The 11,729-nt window shown below is 36.9% G+C and overlaps 2 protein-coding genes and 1 long non-coding RNA gene across 3 annotated transcripts; 2 read left to right on the forward strand and 1 right to left on the reverse strand.

Moving 5' to 3' along the window:
• Positions 1-3,074: 3,074 nt before the first annotated feature.
• LOC107750393 (uncharacterized) lies at positions 3,075-5,382 on the forward strand. The gene is made up of 5 exons (XR_001641142.1): positions 3,075-3,129; positions 3,471-3,600; positions 3,907-4,049; positions 4,180-4,303; positions 4,499-5,382. It is a non-coding gene; the product is annotated as an uncharacterized LOC107750393 (long non-coding RNA).
• LOC107750392 (macrophage migration inhibitory factor-like) lies at positions 5,243-7,024 on the reverse strand. The gene is made up of 3 exons (XM_016565753.1): positions 6,754-7,024; positions 5,693-5,865; positions 5,243-5,479 (listed from the first exon to the last, which is right to left on the reverse strand). The coding sequence occupies exons 1-3, from the start codon at positions 6,859-6,861 to the stop codon at positions 5,413-5,415; spliced, it is 348 nt and encodes a 115-aa protein (XP_016421239.1). The 5' UTR covers positions 6,862-7,024; the 3' UTR covers positions 5,243-5,412.
• Positions 7,025-8,451: 1,427 nt separating this feature from the next.
• LOC107750381 (uncharacterized) lies at positions 8,452-11,726 on the forward strand (the record flags this gene model as incomplete). The annotated part of the gene is made up of 4 exons (XM_016565747.1): positions 8,452-9,155; positions 9,352-9,542; positions 10,475-10,571; positions 11,437-11,726. Coding segments are annotated over exons 1-4 (873 nt in total), but the record flags the coding sequence as incomplete, so codon positions are not given.
• Positions 11,727-11,729: the final 3 nt, after the last annotated feature.

Raw genomic sequence — 11,729 nt, forward strand, 5'->3', positions numbered from 1 at the left:
CCCACCACAAGGTTCAGTTTGTTTCATTTTAAATAAGTTTGTTATAGGCTTAATTTAAAATAAATATTGCTTGTAAGGAATGGCACTATAATTTATCTATTTTATAAATAGGCCTAATATATATATTTTTGCAATTTTTGTTCTGTTTTAAATGCCATTAAATTTAAATTATTTGGAGTAAGGGAAAGTCAATTACATGTTTACAGAATTTATCGTGTGTAAGTTTCTTAACATTTGTTTTATTAATCAGTATTTACATTATTTCTGAAAGTAAAATGCGTCTTATACACTGATGCAACTTGTGTGTGTGTTTTCCTGACCTGGTGCAACTTTTCGGAAAATATGGTAAATGTTGTATTATTAAACAGTTCATATAAAATGGGGAACATTTGCACCAACAAAACAATCATATTATGTTCATTATACTCCCACCCACATTAACTTATTTAATTATGAGGTTGTCCTTGGAAAATCTTCTCCTCTGCAACAGGTCCCTGGCTCCAAAAAGGCATCCATACACAGCAGAGAGTCTGGTGTGGCAGGTGGGAACTGGCACTGACTTCTGTCCATCTTTTATGTTTCTCTGTCTTCACGAACTGCCCTGAAACACATTTGAAATATAAACGATTACTATAAATATAAATATAGCTTCACAATGCTCATTTTGGCCTCTGTGGTGAACATATGATCAGAAAATACTGCCTAGACTGATATTTAGTGTTTAGTGAATCGTTTCAAAGAGTGTTTTTATTAATTATTTTGGGGCCTAATTTCACTGAGATCCACAACAACAAGTCTATTTTACTACAAGAACAAACACTTCACACAAAAGAAAGTTTTGAAAATCTTACATTATTGTAAAGTTACGTATCTTAGTGACTAATTTAAACAACTAGGGATCAACATAAATTTACCTGTCACTTGGACCACAACACGCACAAATTATCCAACAGGTATATATAAAAATTACAAAAAGGGAAAATTTAACGTCATAACACAGAACAATATAAATTTAAAGTGAAATTTAACATTAGATTGACAAAACGACAAATACAAGTACATTTATAATGCTTACCTTTAGCTCGGCAGATGTCAGATGACTGTTACTGTTTGAATTTCCAAGTTGCTGCGTCGCGTGCTCTCGATGTAAAGGCCGTTCGTTGGGCATGTAGGGTCCATAGACTGTATAAAAACAGGTAGGGTCCCATTCTCTGTAGGTTTTATAAAGTGTCCTCAACGCAGGATTAAACTACGTCACTACGTTAACGCCCCTAGCGCGAGCGCACGTTTAAATTGAGATCCATTTATTTATCTATTTATTACATATTTATTATTAAATATAAAATCATATTTTTTATAATATATAATAAAACAACAATAATAATATAATAAATATTATATATATTTATCTCTTTTAAATCTATTTGACTTAACTTAATCTATTTTATTATATTATAATATAATAATAATAATATAAATATTATATAGTATTATAAAATATTTGTTAAATCTTTTTATCTATTACATTTAAGTCTATTTATCTCTTTAAATCTATTTAACTTAATTTAACTAATCTATTTAATTTAAAATATATTTAATTTAATTAATTATATTTAATTAATAGATCTAATTAAATCACACATAGATGAAAACTGCTGTTTCTGTCAATGTCCCAGTGAAAAATACCACTCATAAAAAAAGTTAAATGGTCACATTTTAAACATTAAAATATTACACTATTTTAAGACCTACATGTTTCATAAAAATAGGCGTGATGTTTAAATCAGAACTCATAGGATTGTTTTGTCATGTTTATTTGTATAAAAGTTCTTATGTCGATTTCCTGAACCTGTTCTGCACGTTGTACAGACGTCCAAAAAAAAACGTCCAAAATTTTGAACTGCATATCTACGTCCAAGGGACGTCGTAGTCAGACGTCCAGATACCGTCCAGATATGGTCCTGGACCGACCGACGCAATATAGACGTGATCTGCACGTCGGGCCAACGTCTCATGTTTGTTGGGCACTGAATGATCAGCACGTGAGTAATCAGGTAAGTATGATTTTAGCATTCCAAAAATATACATTTATAAATTGTGTTGTCTGTTTGTGCTTGATTACAGAAATGATGGTCTAATCATAGGCTATCAGAGCTGCTAGCTGACGGGTCTCTCAGGTTTGAATCCAGCCTGAGTCATTTCCCGCCCCATTCCCCCTCTTTCCCCCACTTTCCTGTCTGTCTCTACTGTACTAACGTTATTCAAAATTCAAAAACAAGGCCAAAAAAGAAAAGAAAAGGTAAACTAGGTGAGTGATCAGGTAAGTATGATTTTAGTTTTACAATTAAAATGTACATGCATTAATTGTAGTTAAGTGTGCCTTTATCGCAGGACTGATGGCTTTATCATATCAGGTTCGAATCCGGCCTGGGCCATTTCCTGACTCCATTCCTCCTCTTTCCCCCCATTTTCTGTCTGTTTCTGCTGTTCTAGGCTATCCTATGCCGCTTCAAGTATTTATAATTGTACTGTACTGTACTGTTACCACAAATTAAAAGTTTAAACACATTTTATTTCTTTTTAAGTCTGTACATTAATTGTGCTGTATAGAAATGAACTTTGATCTTGAAAAAAATAGAAAAGGAAAGCCAGTGCTAGTTGTATAATTTCTCAGTTTTCTGTTTTATTCATAGGCACAGTAAAAATGCAAATAAATAAATACATTTCTGTATTTTTTTCCCCAATTGTGATATATTTTGTAGTTCTTAAAGTAAAGAACTCTCAATTCTCATAAATTACCTCTTCTCATTGTCTATCATATTTAAACAAATAAATAATGTATAATCCATGATACCCCTATACCGGGACATTTTCAATATTTTACACACGCCATCTTCAAAAATTGCTTTCGTGAGACTGCCGTTTTTATACAGTCTATGGAGACTGCAAGGACGACCGTTGTATTTCTTCACATTACAGACAAGAAACTTTCCGCACCAAAAGGTGGCAGTGTCCGTCTCACTTACTTTTTTTTTATTTTATTTATTTATTTATTTTTTTACTTTTTTCTAACCCGCCAAACTATCTGCACTTATGTGTTGCAGAAATGGCGTACTCGAGCCAAATCAGGTGCGTAACACGTTTTGAAACTTTCGTATAGTAGTAGTAGTCTATAACGGAACGAGTTTCTGTTAAACAGTTATTATTAAATATCTTTAGTAACCTTACATATAAATATGTTGCATTATGAGTTTTTGTATTTGTTACCTTATGCGTCTTCAGTGGGAGTCAAGCTGCTTGTGTAAGGTCACGCCTTACAATCTCAGTGATTATACATTTCATATTAGGAGGCTATGTCTTTTATAAAATCCTTTAAATGCAAAAATGACCACATAAATATACCCTCCCACTGGTTATATATATCATCCTATATATGCAAAACCGAAACTCTGATACACTTTAATATGCAGGTCGTGGTAGGAAGCGTAAGACGGATGTGGATGTGGATGCAGAAGCAGCTGCAGTGGAGGAGAAGAAAGAAAAACTTGGAGTTGACAAAAAAGATTAAGAAACAGGACAAAGGGTCGTCATTGAGCATTGGTGAGGACACATGGCTAGCTGTTGAAAATGTGTTCATGCACTGTTTATTGTGTAACAATTTTTGTGAATTATTTACAGATGCTTTTTTATAATTTATTATATATATATATATATATATACAGTGGGTACGGAAAGTATTCAGACCCCCTTAAATTTTTCACTCTTTGTTATATTAAGGGGGTCTGAATACTTTACGTACCCACTGTATATATATAAACATTAAAAATATGTAAAAAAAAAAAAAAACCTTAAAGTTAAATACATATGTGACACTTATATTTGAATCATGTTCTGACTTTTTCACAGCAAAAGCTGACGGGTCTATGGGCGGAATGCTGAAGGTGTGCGTGAGGCACTTGTGGCTTCGCACCCTGAACTTCGTGTGGTGCTCAATCCTCAGAAACCTCGGAGGAACAGCTTTGAGATCACTCTGATGGAGGGAGACAAAGGTTAGACTGTCACGGAAAGAAGCCCAACCAGTATTCAGATGCCTGCATCACTGAGTAACAAGATTAAATTTCACGGTTGTCCAAATAATTATTTACATATGCTGACTCTGTATTTCTTTCTCCTGAGCAGAGGTTATTTTGTGGTCTGGCATTAAGAAGGGTCCTCCACGCAAACTAAAGTTTCCTGATCCCGCTGAAGTGGTTTCTGCTTTGAAGGAAGCGTTGAAGAGCTAGTAGAGGTTATAAGGAGACAGGTGAGTCTGTTGCTCCTTAACTTGTCTTTAAAGGGGCCATATGATGCTGCTAAAAAGAACATTATTTTGTGTATTTGGTGTAATGAAATGTGTTTATGTGGTTTAAGGTTAAAAAAACACATTATTTTCCACATACTGTACATTATTGTTTCTCCTCTGTAAACTTAATTTTCCTAATTTATTTTCTCCATCTAGTCAGTCATCTTTGTTCCTGGACACTGGATGCATAATGATGTAAATGGACTAATGGGAAAATCTCCCTGTCTGTTTTCTGATGATCGGCTCTGTTGTTCCAGACTGGATAATTGACCTCGCCTTGTTTCTTCTGTTAAACTCTCAAAGTCTTGTTCATGTTCTTTTCTGACATGATTATTTTTACATTGCTAGTTCCTGTCTCTGTACTCACTGTTAATGTTTGGTCAATCACTTTTTTTTTACCGTTTGTGCATTATGATAATGCTAATTCTTAGTCAAATATATAAAGTCTAGAGTATAGTTAAATGATGTGGCTAAAGTTGATCAAATCGGACAGATTTGTGGTCTGTCTGCCTCTCTCTCTATAAAATCACCACTGCCTTTTGTAATTTTACTTTCGAGGCATGCATTTCCTTTTTGCGCTGATTTCTCAAAATTATGTTTTTGCTAAGCTAGTTATAAAATCAAAGTACAGAAACAGGTCAGTATTGTACCCTGGTGTGACTAAAGGCTTATTAGCACATAAATTAAGACTTCAATATTAAGATAAGCCTAAAACAAGATTTTCTAATGTTGAGCTACTTCTTTTGCCCAGTATGTTGTGGTTTCCTTTTATTTTGGATATTTCTTAATATCTAATATTCAATTTTATAGGCTGTAACCAATACAATCCCTTTGTCAGCATTATGATTTCCTAAACATGTGCTTTAAAGAGTAATGTACAACAAAAACTTAACACCTCAGTACAGTTTAAAGAAAGCTTTATTGTCAAATCAAGATGTTGTCTGCTGCAAGCAGTAAGTGCTGTGAGTTAAGACTTAATCGACTGATAGCATTATGGTTCCAAAAGCTTTTCTCTGAATAGAGCTGGAATAAAAACTGCAGCCTTATATCAAGCCATAAATCCATATTCTTTAACCAAAGGTGGTGCTGTTCCAAGCCACATTGGCTGCATCCATATCAACGAAGTTTATATAGATCCTGAAAAACAATACAAGGTTTTACTAAAAGTAACTGCATTTGACACACACACACACAAACATAATATGAAAAGTATATCTTATTTAATATGTATGCATGCATATGCATATTAACAACTGAAATTCATTTGAAATTTGTAAGTTGAAACTTAATGTGTGCAAAATATTCTGGTAAATGCAAAATAATTTAGCCAGCTGTAATGTATGGATTTACCTGTCAGGTGAAATTCCAAGGTGTTTGTTAAGAAGGCCCATAAGAAGTTTGGAGTACTGCTTATTTTGCGTGCCCCCAATCTTTCCGATGCTGGTGAGAGAGCAGAGCGCGCACGGATCTCCTTTGCCCCCAAACATCATCATCTGATCCGGGATGATGTGTATGGCGATGTACTGTCACAGCAATACAAAGAGACACACACAAGGGTAAATAGTTAATGATACAGTTCCTCTACTTTTTTTAGTCATTCCAAGCACTTCTCGAGTCAACTGACAGACCCAATTTTCACAATAAAAATAATTTCAGTATGGTGTAATGTAAATGCAAATTTGGTTTATTATAGGGTTCCTCAAATCTTGACCTGGAGGGCCAATCCTCTGCAGAGTTTAGCTCCAACACTGATCAAACTCACCTACCTGTGATTTTCTAATGATCCTGAAGACATTAATTAGCATGCTCAGGTGTGTTTGATTAGGGTTAGAGCTAAACTCTGCTGGAACGTGGATCTCGTAGGCCAGATTTGAGAATCCCTGGTTTATTATAAGCTTCCAAATGTCTTTGTTTTTTATGAATCAATACGGCGCCAAAACACTGAACTGAAATACACATTAATGTAATATTTTAATACTTAATAAAATGCAAAAGGTGCCTACATATGGATTTTTTGGAACGTTTTAGACTCAAGTATGTGTCACACGTGGGATCTGGGATAACGCGGTCACGTAATTGCGTCATGACGTAAAAGAATCACTGAATCGTTTTTTTTAACTGGTTCTTTGAAGCGATTTGTTGAAAAGCATGATTCACGGAAATGAGTCTGACTTCCCATCACTACTTAAGCTTAAATCGAGACAAATAATGATGATTTATATATTCTGCCTAGATCTCTTTAAGTTTAAGACAATGAAAAATCCAGACATAAGCTACAGCTAAAAGGATAACCGTAGATTAAGTCTCTTGTATCGAGATTAATAATTTACAGTTACAGTTCCATGTTCTATGCAGACTAATATAAAAAGTCATACGATTTGTAGGAAATGTGAGAAATGCAGTGCGCTCACCTGCGCGGGTTTGCCCATCGCTTTGGCAAGCTCCTGCGTGGCCTCCGAGAGCAGCTCAGCAGGAACCGCGTCCTTTGCAACATTTGTGTTCACCACGAACATCGGCATGACTGCAACGAAGAGACAGCTCTTACTGCAAAATAGTGAACGGTGGAAGGATCAGACACAGTCGGGGATGTATCCAGATGTGAGCCCGGGTTGAATAAGGTAAGTAACCGCGATGCCAGTACTTCTTCTAGGCTACCGTAAAACACCATATGACCCAAATAAAGATTTGACAGTGCAGACCCGTTAGCATACCACAGTTGCTCGGCTGGCGCATGCGGCCCTAGAAGTGCATGATGCAGAAGCATGGCACAACCAAAGACAGTTACAGAGCCCTAAATTACATGTGACTAATTACTATTACACAATTTTTTGAATGATTGATTATTTATTCATTTTTAAAAAAATAAACAGTGTTTCAATAAACCGTGCAATGCAATTAAGTAAATGAAAGTGAAAGTGACGTGACATGTGGCCAAGTATGGTGACCCATACTAGGAATTAGTGCTCTGCATTTTATCCCATCCTAAGTGCACACACACAGCAGTGAACACACACACACCGTGAACACACACCCGGAGCAGTGGGCAGCCATTTATGCTGCGGCGCCCGGGGAGCAGTTGGGGGTTCGGTGCCTTGCTCAAGGACACCTCAGTCGTGGTATTGAAGGTGGAAGAGAGCGCTGTACATTCACTCCCCCCACCTACAATCCCTGCCGGTACGAGACTCGAACCCGCAACCTTTGGGTTACGAGTCCAACTCTCTAACCATTAGGCCACGACTTCAAGTACAATATTATACAACAATATAAATAACAACCTAGAGAAAAAAACTAAAGTTCTACTAAAATACTGTAGAAATAAGTAATTTCTACAGTAAATAATTTTAAGAAATGCCAGTGGAATGAAAAACACAGCAGACATTTCACATTGTTAAGAGCCCCCATGAAAAACTGCTGAAACATTTACATCATCATCAACATTATTATTATTAACTTATATTACAATAGATACCAAGTACTTCACATTGAAAATACCATAATTAATATAACAAGATTCAAATGAAACCTACTTTATAATTATAACAAAAGAGAAAATTATTATACATTAAATGCATAAAAATACAGTTATAATAAAAAACAACATAATAATAATTCAGAAAAGTAATTTGCTAGCTGCAGTAAAAAGATACGTTTTTGGGTTTCTTTAAAAAATAGCAAGCTGGCTTCAATCTCTTGGTAATGTTTTCCATAGATTTTGGACATAATTGACAAAGGCAGCATCTTGATAACATAACAGAATATTTATTTTCTTGCAAAACATTGGTATTCTTCAAAATTCTGTTAAATAACTGTCAGTGAGGTTAATGCATTTTGCCTCTATAATAGTGCACAGCATTTAACAACAAAAGGTAAAGAGGTTAGGCTATTCCTATTTTCAACAGGTTATTCTGTTTTATTTTGTATGGATAATTATTCAATGATGATGATAAATTATTATTATTAATATTATTTTTTTAAAATATCTACCAGCAGGGTAACCAAAGCTAGCTAGCCAAACCTTTTGTAGGTCCACTTTTACGGTAATTACGGTAGCTGTGCGCATGCGCAGAAAGCGCCATCCGGAAATAATATTGTAGGCGAGAATTAAAATCTCTTGAGTTGAGAGGGGTCGCGACTCGGTGAAACGGTGCCGCTAATAGCGCATAAACACTCGTAAAACATGAACACGGATCTTTTTTTAGCCGTCGACTATATTTGTGCAGTCATCTGGAGTGGAATTTCATCTTTTAAGGGTTTGAGTTGTGTGGTCGCGAGCACATAACGTTAGAGGAACAGGGTTCATTCCATTGGCTTTGTACAAAGTTGGGTTACTTCGGGTGACAGCCGTTGCCATAGTTGATGTCAGGTTATTATAACCATATGCGCAATTAAATTAAGTGTCGTTATTGCAAAGCGGATGCGTAAAACCATGCACCGTGACTGGTGTTGATATTTGGCGTAACATAGTTTTATTGGACACAACTTTATTTATTATTTGTGCGACTGAAAACTAGTGAAACCATGGCGGAATCGGTCAAGACCTTTCAAACGCACCTGACTGCTGTCATGGACAGTTTGGTCCGCGCATCAGTGTGCGAGATCACCAAACTCTTCCAGGACACGGTGAACGACTACCTGGTGGAAATCTCGCTGAACAGAAAAGAGAACGAAGCGTTGAAATTGAGACTGAGGCTGACTGAGAATAAACTGAGAAACGAGCGCAAATATGGCATGGGCTGGGCGGCCAGTCGGCGCGCGGCTGGTCTGCTTAGCGCGGACGACACGGTGCGCAAAGCGCGCAGAACGGATCTCCAAAGTAAGCGCGCTCGCCAACTCGCATTCATGCTGTTGTTTTATCGTGCATTTTTCCTGCCTTTGAGTGGGAAACCATAATGGCGACCAGCTCCTCAGTTCTCATGTTTTTTTCTCCTTCCTCTCCTCCTCTTTTGCATTCCTCCCTCCCCCTCCTGTTCTCCTCTCTCCTCTTTCCCCCTCCCATCTTTCTCTCTCAGGAGGCAAGCAGGGGAAGGAGTGGAGTGCTGATGCGTGGGAGGAGGGGACTGGAGGAGTGAGGGATGAGAGGAGGGACGTGTTCCGTGTCCATCTGCCAACTGGAGGAGGTGGAGGTGGGGAGGAGGAGGAGGAGGAGGAAAGGATATGTGTCTCTGGGGAGAGGAAGGAGGTGGCCAGCATTAAAGAGGAGGTGAGTAGCCAATCGAATAATCGAATGTGAGGAAACAGCTGCAGGGAGCGGAGGGGAGAGAGGAGATGCAGAGGGCTACGGACAGGAGAAGGACCTGAAAAGAAAAATCCCTTTGTGCAAACTGATTTGAAAGTATATTTTGGTTGATTTTGCTAGTGCAAAAACTGCACCGAAGATTATAAACCAAGAATTATAGTAACTACAATTCACTTTTTCCATTGTCTTTCCCTCTAATATTGACATTATTATATTTAAAGGGATTGTTCACCCAAAATTTAAAATTCTGTCATAATTTTTCAACCCTTAAGTTGTTCTTCTGCTGAACACTGAAGAAAATGATTTGAAGAATGTGGGTAACCAAACATTAGATGGTAAAAAATACAATGGAAGTCAATGGCTACCATCAACTGTTTTATTACCTACTTTCATCAAAATATCTTCAACAACAACTAGAGGGTGAATAATTGATGACAGGCGAATAGATTTTTATTTTGGGGTGAACTATACCTTTAAGAGGTCATATTTCCAAAAATATGCATGTCCTTGTTGAATTTTAACACTTTAAGACTATATTTACATCTGATTTCAACATCTGTATGGTGATCAGATCACAAGTGGACAGTGTTAATTACCAGTGTAAACAAGGTCAATGCATTTTATCATTTAGTTGCTCAAATCACAAGTAGTCAGAAACACATATGATCGTAGGACCCCACCTTCTTACCTGTCAATCAGAATAAATCCCCTTTATTGCACTAAAACAAGTTTAAATGTTATAAAAACAGCACATATGTAACAAGGTTACTATCACCTCATGTCTGCCTAAAATGTTTATTATCTGTTTTAAAAGAAATATTTTAATGTTTGCAAAGATAATTTATTTCACACCTTATGTTGTCGTTCTTTCTGCTTCTGTGGGATGATGGATAAAGGTGGAAGGCTACAGATCAGACTCCCTGAGGCTGTTGCAAGAGGCTCTACAGATGAACCAAACTGAAACCAGCCCTCCCTCCCCCAGTCCCACCCACGGTGAGCACTGCAGTGCTTTGTTCAGGAAAACGGCTAATCATTTCTTTGTGACTGTGAGCATGAACAGTTAAAGGAATAGTTAACTTGAAGAACACAATTCTGTCATTAGGTCCTCAACTTTGTGTTGTTTTTTCAGTGAAACACAAGGAGAAATTTTGAAAACTGTACTCAGTTTTTCATACATTAACAGTACATTGGACCCACGACTGTCAAGTTCCAAAAAAGGTGACTAGTTTTACATTAAAGGTTAATGTAAATAGTTCACACAAAAATAAAAATTCTGTTATCATTTATTCACCTTCACATCGTTCCAAACCTGTATGACTTAATTTTCTTCTGTGGAACATGAAAGAAGATATTGTGAAGAATGTTGCTAACCAAACAGTTTTGAATCCCATTAACTTCCATTGTATTTTTTGTCCATACAATAGAAGTCAGTGGGAACTGAAACCGTTTGCTTACTAACATTATTAAAAATGTCTTCTAAGTTCTGCAGAAAAATAAAGTAACCGGTTTGGAAGGGTTGATGAATTAAGTTTTCGTTTTGCACACAAAGCCAATGTATTGTTACTTTTCTTGTTTGTTTTTGGGCGCTTGACAGCTGTGGCCACTATGAACTGCTAATGTAAAAGAAAAGTGTGTAAATTCAGCTTTGCCATCACACCAATAAATTGTATTTGTAAATACTTCCAAGTAGAAAACCGTAGTAATAATATTTCACAATATTAATGTTTTTACTGTATTTTTGAACAAATAAATGCAGCCTTGGTGAACATAAGAGACTCCTTTGAAAAGCATTTCTAGCATTTTAATTTTGAGGTAAAATTTTGTTCTTATGTCTGATATATCTAATTTCTGTCTGCAGGAGAAATGGGCCCTGCTTCTGCTGGTCCTGAATCCGCTGCTGCTGAAGTGTGGGAGGAGCAGCCAGCCTTGTCAGAGGAACCAATGCCCGGTGGAGACGAGCTCAGCGGACTTGAGACGGCCCTCAAGGCGGAGCGTGAACGTGAGGAGGCGGAGTCCGGTCTGGGCAGCCCGTCTCAGGAGACGTGTGGATCTGAAGGTGTGGCGTTCATTGGACTAGACGGTTTATGTAGCTCTCAGCAGGCAATGTCGTCCTCATCACATAGAGCAGACCCTGCTGAACTACAACTCCCA

This window comes from Sinocyclocheilus rhinocerous, unplaced genomic scaffold (assembly GCF_001515625.1).
Source record: "Sinocyclocheilus rhinocerous isolate Xijiao unplaced genomic scaffold, SAMN03320098_v1.1 scaffold1053, whole genome shotgun sequence".
NCBI classification, from domain to species: Eukaryota; Metazoa; Chordata; class Actinopteri; order Cypriniformes; family Cyprinidae; genus Sinocyclocheilus; species Sinocyclocheilus rhinocerous.

Bases quoted from the DNA above. Each gene is read 5' to 3' on its own strand.
- LOC107750392 (XM_016565753.1), bottom strand. From the start codon at position 6,861: ATGCCGATGTTCGTGGTGAACACAAATGTTGCAAAGGACGCGGTTCCT. The intron at 5,866-6,753 runs GTGAGCGCACTG...TTGCTGTGACAG, and splicing joins CGATGGGCAAACCCGCGCAG to TACATCGCCATACACATCAT. The intron at 5,480-5,692 runs GTAAATCCATAC...ATTGTTTTTCAG, and splicing joins CTTGGAATTTCACCTGACAG to GATCTATATAAACTTCGTTG.